We start from the raw sequence: 19,385 nt of genomic DNA, 5'->3' as shown, positions 1-19,385 counted from the left end.
TCTGTCACCCAGGCTGGAGTGTAGTGGGGCTCGATTTTGGATCATTGTAACCTCTGCCTCCCAGGTTCAAGTGTTTCTCCTGCCTCAGCCTCCTGAGTAGCTGGGATTACAGGCGCCTACCACCATGTCCGGCTAATTTTGTGTATTTTTAGTAGAGATGGGGTTTCGCCATGTTGACCACGCTGGTCTCTAACTCCTGACCTCAGGTGATCTGCCTGCCTCGGCCTCCCAAAGTGCCGGGATTATAGGTGTGAGCCACCACACCAGGCGTCAAGAACTTTTTATTTTTGAGACAGGGTCTAACCCTGTCACCTAAGCTGGAGTACAGTAGTGAGATCACGGCTTACTGCAGCCTCAACTTCCCAGGCTGTGGTGATCCTCCCATCTCAGCCTCTGGAGTAATTAGGACTACAGGCACATGCCCATACCTGGCAGTTTTTGTTTTTGTTTTTTTTTTTCTTTTTCTTTTTGTAGAGACTGAGTTTCACATGTTGATCAGGCTGGTTTTGAATTCCTGAGCGCAAGCGATCTTCCCTCTTTGACCTTCCAACATGCTGGGATTACAGGAATGAGCCACTGTACCTGGCCTTTTCTACATTAAAAATTTGTTATTAAAAAACAAACCCAGGCCGGGCGCCGTGGCTCATGCCTGTAATCCCAGCACTCTGGGAGGCCGAGGCGGGCGGATCATGAGGTCAGGAGATCAAAACAAACAAAAACAAACAAAAAAGGAAAATAGCCCTTTTCTATCATCAGAGTACTAAGAGTTGAGTTTTTTTCCTGTTTTTTAAAAACTTTTGTTGTTGCTTGTTTTAAATTACGAAACATGGACTGTGGCCGAGCCTGTAATCTCAGCACTTTGGGAGGCCAAGGCGGGTGGATCACAAGGTTAGGAGATCGAGACCATCCTGGCCAACATGGTGAAACCCCATCTCTACTAAAAATACAAAAAATTAGCTGGGCGTGGTGGCGGGCGCCTATAGTCCCAGCTGCTTGGGAGGCTGAGGCAGGAGAGTAACATGAACCCGGGAGGCAGAGCTTGCAGTGAGCCGAGATCGCGCCACTGCACTCCAGCCTGGGCGAGACTCCGTCTCAAAAGTTGTAGTTGTCTATACATACATACAAAGGTACACACATGGAGAATTTTATCTTGGAGGAAGGCTTGGTAAAGAATATAGCCCTTTTGGCTGGGCGGGGGGCTCACGCCTGTAGTCCCGGCACTTTGGGAGGCCGAGGCGGATGGATCGCCTGAGCTCGGGAGTTCGAGACCATCCTGGGAAACACGGTGAAACCCTGTCTGTACTAAAATACAAAACATCAGCTGGGTGTGGCGGCACGTGCCTGTAGTCCCAGCTACTCAGGAGGCTGAGGCAGGAGAATTGCTTGAACCCTGAAGGCAAGGGTTGCAGTGAGCCGAGATTGTGCCACTGCACTCCAGCCTAGGCGACAGAGCAAAAAACTGTCTCAAGAAAAAACAAACAAAAAAGGAAAATAGCCCTTTTCTATCATCAGAGTACTAAGAGTTGAGTTTTTTTTCCTGTTTTTTAAAAACTTTTGTTGTTGCTTGTTTTAAATTACGAAACATGGACTGTGGCCGAGCCTGTAATCTCAGCACTTTGGGAGGCCAAGGCGGGCGGATCACAAGGTTAGGAGATCGAGACCATCCTGGCTAACACAGTGAAACCCCGTCTCTACTAAAAAATACAAAAAATTAGCCAGGCATGGTGGCAGGCGCCTGTAGTCCCAGCTACTCGGGAGGCTGAGGCAGGAGAATGGCGAGAACCTGGGAGGCGGAGCTTGTAGTGAGCCAAGATGGTGCCACTGCACTCCAGCCTGGGTGACAGAGCAAGACTCCGTCTCCAAAAAAAAAATAAAACATGGACTGTGCTCCAGGGGCTTACAAATTAGTTAAGAAAATGACTCATGTTCAAACAAACATAATCAATATAACGATTAATACAAGTTAAATATTGTGATATGTTTACGAAACAGCGTGGCAAAATAGTGTGAAAGATTTGAGGAAGGCGCCTGTAATTTCTGTTAACGAAAGTTTTAGTTATGTTGATTCAACTGGAGAGGAACAGAGCTGCTCCCAAAGGACTCCCAAAGGACTCCAGAACACTAGATGTTTGTCTGAGTGGGGTCAGCAGAACTGAGTTCCCATCAGCCAGAAAGTTTATGTGTGTACATTATTTCCCTTAACCATCACAATAATCCTGTGAAGAAAATGTCCTAGTTTTACAAAACCAGCCGGAAAGTTTATGTGTACATTATTTCCCTTAACCGTCACAATAATCCTGTGAAGAAAATGTCCTAGTTTTACAAACAAGGAAACAGAGGCAGAGAAGAGTTAAATGACATGCCCAATGGCATTCAAAGTAAGCAGCTGAATTGGAATTTTAACTCAAAGGCTTGGATGTCACAGTACAAGTAGGCTCTTTCTGCTTTACTACGTGTGGTTACTTCTAAGAATTTAACATTTTAGACTGGTTGTGGTGGCTCACTCCTGTAATCTTAGCACTTTCAGAGGTTGAGGTGGGTAAATCGCTTGAGCCCAGGAGTTTGAGACCAACCTGGGCAACATGGTAAAACCTCGTCTCTACCAAAAATAAAACTAGCTGGGCATGGTGGCATGCGCCTATGGTCCCAGCTACTTGGGAGGCTGAAATAGGAGGATTGCTTGAGCCTGGGAGGTGGAGGTTGCAGTGAGCCGAGATTGCACCATTGCGCTCTAGCCTAGGTGACAGAGTGACAGCCTATCTCAAAAAAAAAAAAAAGAAAAAAAAAATTTTAGTCAAGTAATTAGGCACTAACATTTTGTGGTCAGTTACTTTAAGAATTCATGATTGGAGGCCTGGTGTGGTGGGTCATGCCTATAATCCTAGCACTTTGGGAGGCTGAGGCAGGAGGATTGCTTGAGGCCAGGAGTTCAAATCAGCCTGGGCAACCTAGTAAGATCCCCTCTGTACAAAAAATTAAAAAATTAGCTAGGTGTGGTGGTGTGCACCTGTAGTCCCAGCCACTCGGGAGTCTGAGGTGGGAGGATTGCCTGAGGCCAGGATTTTGAGACCTGGGCAACATATGAAGACCCTGTCTCAAAAAAAAAAACTAAAAAACTAAAAAAATAACCAGGTGTGGTCGGTGTACTTGTGGTCCCAGCTACTCGAGAGGCCGAGGCAAGAGGGTTGCTTGAGCCCAGAAGTTGGAGGCTGCCGTGGGCTGTGATTGCGCCACTGCGCTTCAGCCTTGGTGACATAGCAAAACTGTGTCTTTGTGGTGGTGGTGGGGGGGGGGGGGGGAAGGATTTAAGAAGGGTTTGTGAGGTATGTATTATTTATAAATGGGCTTTTAACTTTACCCTTCACATCTTGGGTTGAAATTAATTGTATCCATTCTCAGTTTTTCTGTCTTGTTATATATTTAAACTTGGAGCCTTAGAAGTCATGGATGTCTTTCTATGAAAAGCAAATGAAGCAGAGAGCTGCCTTCTCTTGCAGTAGAGGGCACACTTTCAGAGCATGTTACTGTTTTATGCATTACTAGGCTTTGGGAGTTGTGACTTGTATGATCATAGTACTTATAACTGTTAGGCAATTTTTAAACTTTAACTTTAGATTATATATGTAAACTCCTGTGTTCCTTTGTCACCGATAATCTGAACAGAAGCTTTGGATAAATAGCTTCAAAGTTTTTGTCCAAACCTCTGAAATTTGTATTGTTACCTCATGGTTTTGGTAGGAGGAAGGAGAAATAACCATGGCCACTTATTGTGCTTCTGTATGTGCCAGACAGTATGTGCTAGATGTTTCAGAAACGTGATTTATAATCCTGACAAGAAGCCTAATTGGGTGGTAGTGGGTGCTAATTGAACCTTATAGATGAGGAAATTGAGGCTCATGGTGATAAGTGAGTAACTTGCACCAAGATCCTATAGCTAGTATGCAGTAGAGCCTGAATTTAAGTACAGGTCTTCCAGGTCCAAACGCATGCAGACTTTGAGAGGTAAGGAGGTAGAGAACATTGAACACACCCTTCTTGGTGTGTTTTTCAGCAAATACTTGTTGTATGCAGATTAAAGACTGTCTACCCTTTTGTCATCTTGTGTCACTTGCTGCTTCCTTTGGCACTACCAAAATTTCTTTCAGAATTTCAGCTTTGAATTTTTATTTTTATTTTATTTATTTTTTTTTTTGAGAAGGAGTCTTGCTCTGTTGCCCAGGCTGGAGTGCAGTGGCATGATATCGGCTCACTGCAACCTCGCCTCACAGGTTCAAGCAGTTCTCCCTGCCTCAGCCTCCTTAGTAGCTGGGACTAGAGGCGCCCACTACCACGTCCGACTAATTTTTGTATTTTTAGCAGAGATGGGGTTTTACCATGTTGGCCAGACTGGTTTCGAACTCTTGGCCTCAAGTGATCCACCCACTTCGGCCTCCCAAAATGCTGGGATTACAGGCGTGACTCACTGCACCTGGCCAGCTTTGAATTTTTAGAATACTGTTCTAAACATAACTGTATTGGAACCTGGAAAATTAATCTATTGTCTCTAAATATCAAATAAAAACATGTAATTTTAGTGGTTGATTATGGGAACCATTTTTTTTAAGATGGTTCATCTGAATGGAAACTTTTTTTTTAATTGCTTGACTATTTCCTTAAATTTGGAGAAAGACCATTGCCCTCTCAGATTCCTGGTAATTGATCATATTGACCATTTATATTGACTGGCAGGCTGCTTGTCCACAGCTGAATGTTTGTTTAATTTTTTTTTTAATTATAAAAGTAATATGTGCTCACTGTAAAATTCACAGTACAGAAGCATATGAACTAACTAAAAGTTCTTACCTCTTGTCTCCAGCAAGGAGTGTTTCAACCTGAAGGTCGGTTTTGAATTGTGTTCTGTGGAGTGTACTTAAAGTGAGTGAAGAAGAAACATATATGTCAAACATGATCATTACAGCTGAAGTTTTTATTATTTTATACCCCAAGGTTATTAAAATAGTATGTAGTTTAGTTGTCTTGATAGTTTTCCCTTAAACTTTATTTGGCCAGTGTATCAGGATTTTGTTTTAAATTTGATATGTGAGCTTAGTCTTATGCTATTTTCAAAGAAGACATTTAGAAGAAGATAAAATAACATTCCTGTCTTAGTCTGTTTCTGCTGCTATAACAGAATAGTACAGACTGGGTATAAACAGTAGAAGTTTATTTGGTCTGTGGTTCTGGAGGCTGGGAACTTCAAGAGCATGGTTCTGGCCTTTGTGCTGTTATCATATGGTGGAAGGTAGAAAGGCAAGTGAGTATGTCAAGACAGAGAGCACGAAGGGGCTTGAACTCACTTTTATTTTTTTTTTATTTTATTTTTTTTTATTTTATTTTATTTTTTTTTTTTTTGAGACGGAGTCTCGCTTTGTGGCCCAGGCTGGAGTGCAGTGGCCGGATCTCAGCTCACTGCAAGCTCCGCCTCCTGGGTTTACGCCATTCTCCTGCCTCAGCCTCCCGAGTAGCTGGGACTACAGGTGCCCACCACCTCGCCCGGCTAGTTTTTTGTATTTTTTTCAGTAGAGACGGGGTTTCACCGTGTTAGCCAGGATGGTCTCGATCTCCTGACCTCGTGATCCGCCCGTCTCGGCCTCCCAAAGTGCTGGGATTACAGGCTTGAGCCACCGCGCCCGGCCTGAACTCACTTTTATAACAGAGTGACTCAGGAGAAAGCTAACCCACTTTTGAGAGAATGCATTAATCCATTCATGAGGGCGGAGCCCTCGTGACCTAATCACCTCTCATTAGGCTCTGCATCCTTACACTGTTGTATTGGGGATTAAGTGTCTAACACAGGAACTTCGGAGGATACGTTTAAACCATAAGAATTCCTGTCATGCAAATGAATCCATTCTAGATGAAAGAGAATAAATATAGTTTCCATTGCGCTTTTTAGAATAGGCCTTTTCTAAGGTACTTACAGCTGATATTATAAAGTTTGTATTTCTGTTTGTATAAATTTATATTTGTATTTCTGTTTGTACAAATACAACTATACACTATAGTTCTCTGCTGTTAGACTTTTTTTCTTCCTTAGCATGTTTCCAAAGGGTGGAATATTGAAAGTTGGGTTAATGTCAAACAGCTTTCTTTTGTAAAGTGTTCATTGACATGTGAACCTTGTCTGAGAATCTAGATTTTATTCCATGAAAGAAGAAAACAGTATATTCTCATTTAACCCAAAATTTAACTTCATGTACTTGTGGCTGTATTGGGAGTATGCCATTGCTATCTGTTTACAACCTTGACCTACTCTACCTACTTAGAAGTAATTTGTGTTATGATCGGTGTGCTATGCTGACATATGCTGAACACATTTGTAAGGGTGTTAAGTCATTGAATAAAATGCTTTTCTTCTCCTTTCAAATAACATTTTTTTTTCTCCTGGTTATAAAAGTCATACAAGCTTATTGCAGGTTGTTAAAAAGGTATAAAGAAGAAACCATCAATCCATTATAATCTTGCAGTTTAGACTTCCTGCTCCAGCCTCTGAGTGCTGAGATGAGCTAGCCATGCCTAGCTCCTCTAAAGACTTTTTAAAAAACAAAAATGAGGTTATACTTAAAAAAAAAAATTCCGTAATCCTTTCACATAACAGTGTTATTTTGGAGGTTTTAGAATTTCCAGTAGCATGTTAGATTCGGAAACAAGCTGATTCATCCTCTACTTTGTACTGTAGGCAAGAAAAGAATTTTACCTAAATAGAATTTTGAACCGAAAGTCTGTTTTTCTAACATTTTATTTAAAAAATATTGTTCCATGCTTTCACAATAGTGACTTTTAATTTTTATATTTTTAATTTAGAGATGGGGTCTCACTCTGTTGCCTAAGCTAGAGCAAGTGCAGTGGTTCTATCCTAGCTCACTGCAACCCGGAATTCCTGGGCTCAAGTTACCCTCCTCTCTCAGCCTCCTAAGTAGCTGGGGCTACAGGTGTGCACCACTGCACCAGGCTTTTTTTAAAAAGGTATAGGAAATGGTAGTGCTTGCATACAAAAATGGCATAGGTACATACATCAGCAGACATCAAGACTATATTCAGATCATAAATGTACATATATGTACCAGTGCCATTTTTGCACGCCAACAAATAATGGAAATAGAACTCTAAACTGAAATTTGAAACAAGGGTTCTGGGGTGAGCCCTCTTACTGATTTGTAATTGAATATATATAGTTCAATTTTTTTCCCATCTGTTAAGCAAAAGACGATTCTAATGTTAGCAAAAACTCACATATCCTGTCATTGATCATTTTTTCCTTAAATTTTTTTAAGAGCTGGAGCTTCTCACTATGTTGCCCCGGCTGGTCTCGAACTCTTGGGCTCAAGTGATCCTCCAACCTCAGCCTCCCTAAGTGCTGGAATTAACAGGCCCAAGCTACCGTGCCTGTACCTGTCATCAGTCATTTAACTTCATGCAAACTGAGTAGAATAAAACTCATCCTTACTGTACCTTATTGCTTTTGTTTTATCGTTGGAATCTCAGTAGACCAAAAGTTGATTTATAGGAAAAACTGATAGCAAAAATAATTTTTCTCTTGTTGCTGTATTTGATGCCCACCATCTAGTTGTTAAAGCCTACTGTTAATTTCTCTCTGCCTACTTCTTTCTGTCCACGCTTATTCTATGCCATTCTTGCCTTAACTGTTTTTAGCTTTCTCATAGAGTGAACTTTTAAAATTAAAATATAATATCTGCTCATAGTATTATAAAATTCAAGCAGTTCAGCAGAATTTCACTGATAATAGAAATACTTGTACCTCAAAAGCAGCTTTATTTTACAAACCCAGCCCAATTTGTGATTAGATTTAACTTGAGAAAACGTGAAATGTCTCTCATATTGTTTAAAAATATTGTAAGTTGCTGGGCATGGTGGCTCATGCCTATAATCCCAGCACTTTGGAAGGCTGAGGCAGGTGGATCACTTGAGGTCAGGAGTTTGAGACCAGCCAGGCCAACATAGTGAAACCCCATCTCTACTGAAATACAAAAATTAGCCAGGCGTGGTGGCACAAAACTGTAATCCCAGCTGCTCGGGAGACTAAGACAGGAGAAGTGCTTGAACCCGGGAGGTGGAGGTTGCAGTGAGCCGAGATCATGCCATTGCACTCCAGCCTAGGCGACAGAGCAAGACTCTGTCTCAAAAAAAAAGAAAAGACCGGGCATGGTGGCTCATGCCTGTAATCCCAGCACTTTGGGAGGCCGAGGCAAGTGGATCACCTGAGGTCAGAGTTTGAGACCAGCCTGACCAACATGAAGAAACCCCGTCTCTACTAAAAATACAAAATTAGCTGGGTGTGGTGGCACATGCCTGTAATGCCAGTTACTTAGGAGGCTGAGGCAGGAGAATCCCTTGAACCCGGGGGGTGGGGGTTGCAGTGAGCTGAGATCCTGCTATTGTACTCCAGCCTGGGCAACAAGAGCAAAACTCCGTCAAAAAAAAAAAAAAATTATATCTATATCATGAGCTAGCTTTTTGAAGTGATTGTCGTTTTTCGTTTTGTTTTGTTTTGTTTTTTGAGATGGAGTCTCGTTCTGTTGCCCAGGCTAAAGTGCAGTGGTGCGATCTCAGCTCACTGCAACCTCTGCCTCCCAGGTTCAAGTGATTCTCCTGCCTCAGCCTCCTGAGGTAGCTGAGACTACAGGTGCTTGCCACCACACCTGGCGAATTTTATATTTTTAGTAGAGGCAGGGTTTCACTATGTTGGCCAGGCTGGTCTCGAACTCCTTACCTCAGGTGATCCGTCTGCCTGAGCCTCCCAAAGTGCTGGGATTACAGGTCTGAGCCTCGCCCGGCCTCCTCATAATTTTTTTAACCTTTATAAAAACCTTTTAAAACCTTTTCTAAAACCCTTTTTATTTTGAACTAAATTTAGATTTACTGAAATTGTGAAATCAATGTAGAGTTCTTGTATACCCTTCACTCCACTTCTCCTAATAGTAACATCTTACATACATGGTACTTTTGTCCAAATTAAGAAATAAATATTGGTACAGTGTTAACTAAACTATAGACTTAATCTGGTTTCTCTAATTTTTTCACTAATGTTCTTTTTCTATTCTAGGATCTAATTCAGTATACCATATTGTATTTAGTTCTAGGCCATGTTAGCCACCTTCAGTCTGTGACAGTTTCTCAGTCTTTCCTTCTTTTTCGTTATCTTGACACATTTGAAGAGTGCTGATAGGTATTTTGTAGAATGTCTGTCAGTTGTCTGTCAGTTTGCATTTGTCTGATGTTTTTTCTTTTTTTTTTTTTTTTTTTGTGAGACGGCCTCACGCTCTGTTGCCTAGGCTGGAGTGAAGTGGTGTGTTCTTGGCTCACTGCAGCCACCACTTCCCAGGTTCAAGTGATTCTCCTGCCTCAGTGTCCCAAGTAGCTGAAACTACAGGCATGTGCCACCATGCCTGGCTAATTTTTTGTATTTTAGTAGAGAAGGGGTTTCACCGTGTTGCCCAGGCCGGTCTTGAACTCCTGAGCTCAGGCAGTCCACCCGCGTTGGCCTCCCAAAGCACTAGGATTACAGGTGTGAGCCACCATGCCCGGCCAATATTTTGAGGGATATACTTTGATGAGGTCATGCAAATATCCTGTTTCCCCTTAGTTTTACCCATTAACTTAGCATTTATCTAGTAAATCTTCCTTGCAGCAATTATTTTTTCTTTTTCTTTTTTCCTTAATTTTTTTTTTTTTTTTTTAAAGGGATGGATCTCACTGTGTTGCCCAAGTTGGAATGCTGTAGTGAGTTCATGGCTCACTCAAACTCCTGGGCTCAAGTGATTCTTCTGCCTCAGCCTCTCAAGTAGCTGGGACTACAGGCATAGACCACCACACCCAACTGATGAAAAAAAGTATTTTTAGAGATGGGGGTCTTGCTGTATTGCTCAGGCTAGTCTTGAACTTCTGGCCTCATGTCATCCTTTTACCTCAGCCTTATAAGTACGTGGGAGTTACAGGTGTGAGCCACCACACCCAGCATTGCAGCAATTATTAATGTAGTGCTACTGGTCATTTTCTGTTTTTCTCATTTCTTCAGCATGTATTATTGAAGTCCTATAAGGAAGACTTGTCTCTTCTCTCCCATTTATTTATTTAATCATTTATACTGGTAATGAATTCATGGGTATTTATTTTGTGAGTTATAATCTGATACATAGTTATTTACTATGTGCCTCAAATTGTTCTGGCTTGGCTTTTTTTGTTGTTGTTGTTGTTGTTTTTTTGAGACGGAGTCTTCCTCTGCTGCCCAGGCTGGAGTGCAGTGGTGCCATCTGTGCTCACTGCAACCTCCACCTCCTGGGTTCAAGCAATTCTCCTGCCTCAGCCTCCTGAGTAGCTGGGTCTACAGGCGCCTGCCACCATGCCTAATTTTTTGTATTTTTAGTAGAGATGGGGTTTCACCCTGTTAGCCAGAATGGTCTCATCTCCTGACCTCATGATCCGCCCGCCTCAGCCTCCCAAAGTGCTGGGATTACAGGCGTGAGCCACCACGCCCGGACGATTCCTGTATCCTTTTAACATGCCATGCCCTCATCGTTTTTTTTTTTTTTTTTTTTTGAGACGGAGTCTTGCTGTGTGCCCCAGGCTGGAGTGCAGTGGCGCGATCTCGGCTCACTGCAAGCTCCGCCCCCACGGGTTCACGCCATTCTCCTGCCTCAGCCTCCCGAGTAGCTGGGACTACAGGCGCCCGCCACCTCGCCCGGCTAATTTTCTTGTATTTTTAGTAGAGACGGGGTTTCACCGTGTTAGCCAGAATGGTCTCGATCTCCTGACCTCGTGATCCGCCCGTCTCGGCCTCCCAAAGTGCTGGGATTACAGGCTTGAGCCACCGCGCCCGGCCTACCCTCATCGTTTTTTCCACCTAGTATTTTGGCCAAAAATGTTAATCAAGGATGGCACAAATTTTCTGTAGCTGTATCTCATGATGAAAGAGGCCTGATTAAAAATGTAAAACTAAAATGTTCCCTGATCTCTTAGCACATGCTTTGTAAAAGGCACAGTGCTAGATCCTTGTATACATAGATGCATAAGCCAGCTTACATTCCACACCCACAGATAGCTATGTCAAACATAAGGGTGGAGAAACACAGACTCCAAACTTCTGGAGGGTAGAAAATAATGAAGTTATAGTAGATTAGAAGTACAAAAAGCTAGAGGAAGTTCTGATTTGGAAACAGTGGATGGGATTTACTAGAATAATTTAGGAGGGTGACAATTGTAAATCTTCAAAGGTTTCTTTTTCTTCTTTTTTTTTTTTTGAGAAGGAGTCTCGCTCTGTCGCCCAGGCTGGAGTGGAATGATGCAATCTCGGCTCACTGCAACCTCCGCCTCCTGGGTCCAAGTGATTCTCCTGCCTCAGCCACCCAAGTAGCTAGGATTACAGACATCTGGCACCATACTGAGCTAATTTTTGTATTTTTTTTTTTTTTTTTTTAGTAGAGACGGGGTTTCACCATGTTGGTCAGGCTGGTCTTGGACTCCTGACCTCAGGTGATCCACCCACCTCGGCCTCCCAAAGTGCTGGGATTACAGGTGTGAGCCACCGCACCCAGCCAAATCTTTATAGGTTTCTAAACTAGCATAATTTAGTTTTTTTCACTTAAGTCAAAATTATATTATTGTAGGATGAAAACTTGATCCAAATTCATGAGGAATGAAGAATAAATACATTTAAAGTCTAACCATTTGCTAAATTAGTCTTGGCTCTTTGTACCAAACTTCTGTCCTTGTGCTCTCTAATTTTATATTTGCATGTTTTCTATCAACATTTTTACTGTGTGGTGTTTTGTAAATTATAGAAACATTTTAAAGCAAACTCAGAGCAATGAATTCTCACGAATATTCAGTATATTTACAGTTGAGAAACTGCTTCTGTAGTAGGTGATTTAAAATGTCCCAATGCAAGTTAACATGTCACTGATCACACTATTTCGGTGTATGTCTTTGATAAGGGGAGGTGGGGAAGTTTGTGGGTTTGATTTTATTTGCCTTTCTCATGTGACTGTTATGCTAGTAAACAAATGGTTTGCGAGAGAACCAGTAGTCTTTTGCAAAGATTGTCTTACACAGAGCACTCAACTCTTCATATTATTTATAGTGGCTTAAATTTAAACCTTAAATTATTAGAAACTCATAAATAATGTTTTTTTTTTGGTTTGTTTTTTTGAGTTTCGCTCTTACTGTCCAGGCTGGAGTATAATGGTGTGATCTTGGCTCACCGCAGCCTCCACCTTCCGGGTTCAAACGATTCTCCTGCCTCTGCCTCCTGAGTAGCTGGGATTACAGGCATGTGCCACCATGCCTGGCTAATTTTGTATTTTTAGTAGAGATGGGGTTGCACCACGTTGGCCAGGCTGGTCTGGAACTCCCAACCTCAGGTGATCCACCTGCTTCAGCCTTCCAAAGTGCTGGGATTACAGGCTCACTGAGCCACTGCGCCCAGTGTTTAAAAATAACAGTGTGGTATTTGTAAAACTTAAAAAGAATGTAATGGTTGAAAAAGGTAGTTAAAAAAAAATTGACTATTAATTTCTTGGATCCATAATGTAACTTGTAATGCAATTAGGAAGGCTTCATGTTTCTTTCTTTCTTTTTTTTTTTTTTTTTGAGATGGAGTTTTGCTCTTGTTGCCCAGGCTGGAGTGCATGATTTCAGCTCACTGCAACCTCCGCCTCCCAGGTTCAAGTGATTCTCCTGCCTCAGCCTCCCGAGTAGCTGGGATTACAGGTGCCTGCCACTACACCCAGCTAATCACCTGACCTCAGGGGGCCCATTCATGTTTTTTAAAGCTTGATGGTTGCTCTGAAATAGAGTTGTTGATTTTGTTTTTTTTTTTTGAAACTCCTCTTTTGCCCAGGCTGAGCTCACTGCAACCTCCACCTCCTGAGTTCAAGCAATTCTCATGGGTCAGCCTCCCGAGTAGCTGGAATTAAAGCTGCCCACCACCACATCTGGCTAATTTTAGTATTTTTAGTAGAGACAGGGTTTCACCATGTTGGCCAGGCTGGTCTGGAACTTCTGACCTCAGGCGTGAGCCACTGCACCTGGCCTGAGTTGTTGATCTTTAAGGTGATACTTCAGACAACATCTGAGGCCCTGTACAGTCCTTTACTGTAACTGGGTCCAGTAAGGCGAATTCAGAGAATGTTTTTGAGTGTTTACTGGATGCCTGGCATGGTGCTCAGGGAGATTGGTACGTTAAGTCCAGTTGTTGTGTTGAAACTTGTTTAAAAACCTCCCTACTAAATCCCAACTACTCAGGAGGCTGAGGCCTGAGAATCACTTGAACCCTGGAGGCAGAGGTTGCAGTGAGTCGAGATTGAGCCACTGCACTCCAGTCTGGGCGACAGAGTGAGACTCTGTAATAACAACAACAACATCCCCCCAAAAAACCAACCTACTATGGTAGTATCAATGCTGTGATAGTCTTGCTATCTTAATACATGTAAATTCTTAACATATACTCATTGTTAATGTTCGGTGTTTAGTATTCTTAAGAATGTTTGGCGCTGGGCGCTGTGGCTCACGCCTGTAATCCCAGCACTTTGGGAGGCTGAGGCAGGCGGATTACCTGAGGTCAGGAGTTTGAGACCAGCCTGGCCAACATGGTGAAATTCCTGTCTTTACTAGAAACACAAAAATTAGCTGGGCGTGGTGGCACATGCCTGTAATCCCAGCTACTTTGGAGGATGATGCAGGAGAATTGCTTGAACCTGGGAGGTGGAGGCTGCAGTGACCTGAGATTGCTTCAGTGCACTCCAGCCTGGGCGACAGAGCGAGACTCTTGTCTCAAAACAAACAAACAACAAAAGAATATTTGGGGCCGGGCACGGTGGCTCACACCTGTAATCCCAGCACTTTGGGAGGCCAAGGCGGGTAGATTGCTTGAGGTCAGGAGTTGGAGACCAGCCTGACCAACATAGTGAAACCCTGTGTTTACTAAAAACGCAAAAATTAGCCTGAGCAACAGAGCAAGACTCTGTCTCAAAAAAAGAAAAAAGAATATTTGGTTTAATTAAGAAGGAGCCTTATCAATAGTAGTAAAGTCAGTCAGCCAGCTGAATTGCCACATACAAATCGTTGATATTAGGTATCATTTATTAAGGATAATATTCTACAATAGCAATCTTTTTAAAAATTTTAAAATCTCAAACTGGAAAGGATGTCTAGTTCATTCTGTGCTTCAGTCCCCTCTTCTGATTTACTTGTTTAAAAGCTTTTTGTTGGCCGGGCATGGTGGCTCAAGCCTGTAATCCCAGCACTTTGGGAGGCCGAGATGGGCGGATCACGAGGTCAGGAGATCGAGACCATCCTGGCTAACATGGTGAAACCCCGTCTCTAATAAAAAATACAAAAAACTAGCCAGGCGAGGTGGCGGGCGCCTGTAGTCCCAGCTACTCGGGAGGCTGAGGCAGGAGAATGGCGTAAACCCGGGAGGCGGAGCTTGCAGTGAGCTGAGATCCGGCCACTGCACTCCAGCCTGGGCGACAGAGCAAGACTCCGTCTCAAAGAAAAAAAAAAAAAAAGCTTTTTGTTTTCTTCTCTGACTTCTGTTTTGCTGCTGATAATTAAGGACAATAAGTATAACAATAAGTGTAATATGGTAGTTTGCTAAAACCAAAACAATGTTTTAAGTAATGCATATCATTATGTAAACCTACATAATAGTTAAATATTCACAAAGATAATCACTTAATGGAAGTTTTATATCCTCTCTTTTTTGGCAGTGCAATTAAAATAAAAAAATAAAAAGTTTTATATCTTGTTTATATGTACATAATTTTAATCTAAATTGTGACGTGGTTTTCACTTTAGCATTTTTTGGAAAGTAAATCAAAAAGGACAAATACAAAATCACGTGTATCTTCTACAAAACTGATATGTAAATTCTAAGGTTTTTGTCCTTTTGAAATTGCTTAAAAGAATGCATAGAACTGGTCTCAGTTGGAAAGGATCTATGAGGGATTTCCTTGGAGACCATGGATGAATAATATGTTGTCTTAGTTCCATGAAGTAATCTCTGGGGATAGTTTTTGAGTTAGGCCTGGCAATGTTAGAGATACATAAAGCGAGCCTCGTTTTATTGCTGGGCGCGGTGGCTTACACCTGTAATCCCAGCACTTTGGGAGACTGAGGCGGGCAGATCATGAGGTCAGGAGATTGAGACCGTCCTGGCCAACATGGTGAAATCCCGTCTCTACTAAAAATACAAAGATTAGCTGTGCATGGTGGCGCATGCCTGTATTCCCAGCTACTTGGGAGGCTGAGGTAGAAGAATCACTTGAACCAGGGAGGCAGAGGTTGCAGTGAGCCGAGATCGCGCCACTGTACTCCAGCCTGGTGACAGAGCAAGACTCCATCTCAAAAAAAAAAAAAAAAAAAAAAAAAAAAGAGCCTGGTTTTCAATGGTTCTGAAAAATGCTTTAATACAAGTGTAGAATGTTGGTCAAGTTTTGCACTTAAACAGCCTGTGAATTTACCACATTTCTAGTTTAAAATATAATAAGGGCTTTCAGAAGTTAAATGAACATTGTTTTGAGGGGAGAATTCAAGCTGGATGCTAGAGAAGGATCATGAAAACCCCTTCATTGGAGGAGTGCTGTGAAATTATTTGATCTTGGAATTTTTTTTTTTTCTCCTCATTTTGAGACAGTTTCATTCTTATTGCCCAGGCTGGAGCTGGAGTGCAGCGTCTCAGGTTACTGCAACCTTTGCCTCCTGGGTTCAAGCAGTTCTTCTGCCTCAGCCTCCTGAGTAGCTGGGATTACAGGCACCCACCACCATGCCTGGCTAATTTTTGTATTTTTAATAGAGACGGGGTTTCACTGTGTTGGTCAGGCTGGTCTTGAATTCCTGACCTCAAGTGAACTGCCTGCCTTGGCTTCCCAAAATGTTGGGATTACAGGTGTGAGCCACTGCGCCTGGCCTGATCTTAGAATTTGAAGGAGAGACTAATATTTCATGGGTAAAAACAATGAAAAGTTAGCTTTCTGTAATCTAATACTGTAGAGGAGTGGGATTTATTTAGAATGTTTTAAGTATCTTGGGCAGTCCAAGAGTGCATATCACTTATTTTTCTTTTCCTTCTTTTAAGTGGAAGTTCACTGATGTTAGAGATCATAGGTGACATTGCCTACTTTTTACATATTCTGTCATGTTTAGTGATCTGTCAGAAGGGCTGCAGCTGTTCCCAGTTTTGGCTTAAGCCATGCATGGGCTTTATAGGAGATGTAGTCTTCACAGTGAGTTGTTATTTGTAGCTGTGTTTTTGTTGTTTATAGCTTACAATAATGCAGTATGCTTTTTATTAACATCATTTTCTTTTTCTTTTTGCAGTGATTATTTATTCAAGTTACTTCTGATTGGCGACTCTGGGGTTGGAAAGTCTTGCCTTCTTCTTAGGTTTGCAGTAAGTTGAAATTGAAATGCCTTTACAATTAATGGTATACTTAATGCTATGTATGTTTTCTAGGTAGACAAAAAAAATTAAAGTTTTATTCAGAATAAGTTAATTATTCCAGAATTTATATATTTAAGGACTCCAAATATGCATCCCCAGTGGTATCTTGGACTGTTAAATAAAAAATATTGCTGCTCTTAAATTCAGTGAAGTATGGTTTTAAAGTCAGAATGTCTAATATTTTTGGTCAGAGTCAAACAGCAGTTCCAATATAGGCACCAAGTTAAAAGGGTAGTTGTTGGCCTGTGTTGAAAGTGACTTGATGAAAATAAATTTTAAAGTTAAACTTTGGTAGAATAAAAAGAAAAAGCAGAGCCAGGTGGTGCAGTGGCTCATGCCTGCAATCTCAGCTACTCAGGATGCTGGGGGTGGAAGGATCACTTGAGGCCAGGAGTTTGAGACCAACCTGGGCAACATAGCATGACTCTGTCTCTGGGGGGAAAAAAAAAATTAATTAATTAAAGAAAAAGTAGAGTCCTGGACAAACTTTGTTGGCCAGTGGCATAGTTCTAAATGCTGAAGCTGACAGATAGACTTCAGACTTAGCAGAATCCACAGTGTCCTTCATAGTCTTTATCAACTACCTTTACATTTAGCATGTTTCCTGGCCAGGCGTGGTGGCTCATGCCTATAATCCCAGCACTTTGGGGGGCCGAGATGGGTGGATCACAAGGTCAAAAGATCGAGACCATCCTGGCCAACATGGTGTGAAACCCTGTCTCTACTAAAAATACAAAAAATTAGCTGGGCATGGTAGCACATGCCTGTAGTCCCAGCTACTTGGGAGGCTGAGGCAGGAGAATCACTTGAACCCAGGAGGCGGAGGTTGCAGTGAGCTGAGATTGCGCCGCTGCACTCCAGCCTGGCAACAGAGCAAGACTCTCTCTCAAAAAAAAAAAAAAAAAAAATATATATGTGTGTGTGTGTGTGTGTGTGTGTATATATATAAAAATTAGTGTGTTTCCCTTCTTACTGTCTAGATCATTGTTTCTCAGAGCAGGGACCAAAGACTCCTGGGGGTTACCAAGACCCTCTCCGGTAGCCCATGAGGTCAGAATATCCTAATAATACTAAGACATTAGTATTTGTAAGGAAATATTTACTTGGTAATAATACTAAAATAAAAGATGTTTGCCTTTTTCAGTGATGACATTGGCTCTGGTAGTACAAAAGCAATGTGGATAAAATTGCTGGTGGCTTGGTACACATCAAGGCAGTGCTAAGCTCCAGATTGTACTCATAGTGATGGCATTCTTTACCTCTGTGTACTCACAGGAACAACAGCAAACCCTGCCATTTTTATTGAAGAATGTCCTTGACAAAACAGTTAAAATTATTAATTTTTGAAAAATGTTGATCCATGAGTATTCCTTTAAAAATATTTGTGAAGAAATGGGAAGTTCACATAAAACTTTTTTTTTTTTTTGAGACAGAGTCTGACTCTGTCGCCAAGGCGAGAGTACAGCGGCATGGTCTCTGGCTCCCAGGCTCAAACCATTCTCCCACCTCAGCCTCCCAAGTGGCTGGGACCACAGGCATGCGTCATCATGCCTGGCTAATTTTTGTATTTTTTGTAGCGACAAGAGTCTCACTTTGTTGCCCAGGCTGGTCTCGAACTTCTGAGCTCAAGCGATCCACATGTCTCAGTCTCCCAAAGTGCTGGAGAAAGCACTTCTGACTGCATACTGGCTAGTGTGTTGGTTATTTTGGAAAAAAGAAAAGCATTTATAGTTTTTTGAGTTGTAAGCTGAGCTAACTGCTTTATTTTTTTCCATGGAATACCATTTTATTTTATTTTATTTTTTGAGATGGACTATTGCTCTCTTTCCCAGGCTGGAGTGCAATGGTGCGATCTTGGCTAACGGCAACCTCCACCTTCTGGGTTCAAGCAATTCTTCTGCCTCAGCCTCCCAAGGAGCTGGGATTATAGGCAGCAAGGCCAGCTAGTTTTTGTATTTTTAGTAGAGATGGGGTTTTACCATGTTGGCCAGGCTGATCTCGAACTCCTGGCCTCAGGTGATCCGCCTGCCTCAGCCTCCCAAAGTGCTGGGATTACAGGCGTGAGCCACCACGCCCGGCCTTTTTTTTTTTTTTTTTTTTTTAACTTGAAAGCAACAGCTAACAGACAAATTAGATTAGAATTGTACAGAATTGGCTATTTGACATATTTTCTCAGATGAACTGTGATAGTCATTTCAAGGGAAGTAGCTGCAAGCATTTGTTGGCTGAAATAAAATTTAAGTTTACAATGGAAAATTAGAATTTGAAAAAACTTACAGTTTACTGCTTGACAGTATCCTAAATACATACGACTTTTCTGATGAGTGCCGATATTAATGAAGGTTATTTAAAAAATGTGAAATATTGTATAATTCTTTTTATATAACAGTTAAAAATAAAACCGTGAAGTACTAGAATAAAACATAGGTGGCTCTTTAATCTTGGTGTATGAAGATATTTTCTAAAATAAGAAAAAATCAAAGAAATCACTGCTACATTTGATTGTATTAAAATTAATTTGTCATGGGCACAAAAATGTTAGAAAACTAATGGCACTAGCAAATAAATATATATGAGGATTGGTATTCTCAATATGTAAAGTACATTTGCACATCAATAAGAAAAGAATATTTGTCCTAATGGAAGTAGTGGCAAATACATCAGCAGTCAGTTGAAAAAAGAAGTAATACAAATTGCCAGTTGGGTGCGGTGGCTCATGCCTGTAATCCCAGCATTTTGGGAGGCTGAGGCTGGCGGATCACCTGAGGTCAGGAGTTTGAGACCAGCCTGACCAACATGGAGAAACCCCGTGTCTACTAAAAATACAAAATTAGTTGGGTGTGGTGGCGTATGCCTGTAATCCCAGCTACTCTGGAGGCTGAGGCAG

General features: G+C 41.8%; 1 protein-coding gene across 3 annotated transcripts in view; it reads left to right on the top strand.

The window, feature by feature from the left end:
- RAB1A (RAB1A, member RAS oncogene family) overlaps positions 1–19,385 on the top strand; it is a 47,705-nt gene that overhangs the window by 11,520 nt on the left and 16,800 nt on the right. For all 3 annotated transcript variants that reach the window (XM_025405737.1, XM_025405740.1, XM_025405739.1), the window contains one exon: positions 16,375–16,447. In XM_025405737.1, coding sequence (XP_025261522.1) covers positions 16,375–16,447 — 73 coding nt within the window. The remainder of the gene's footprint in view (positions 1–16,374; positions 16,448–19,385) is intronic.

Source organism: Theropithecus gelada, chromosome 13 (assembly GCF_003255815.1).
Source record: "Theropithecus gelada isolate Dixy chromosome 13, Tgel_1.0, whole genome shotgun sequence".
NCBI classification, from domain to species: domain Eukaryota; kingdom Metazoa; phylum Chordata; class Mammalia; order Primates; family Cercopithecidae; genus Theropithecus; species Theropithecus gelada.
This window is presented reverse-complemented; position numbering and strand designations above follow the sequence as displayed.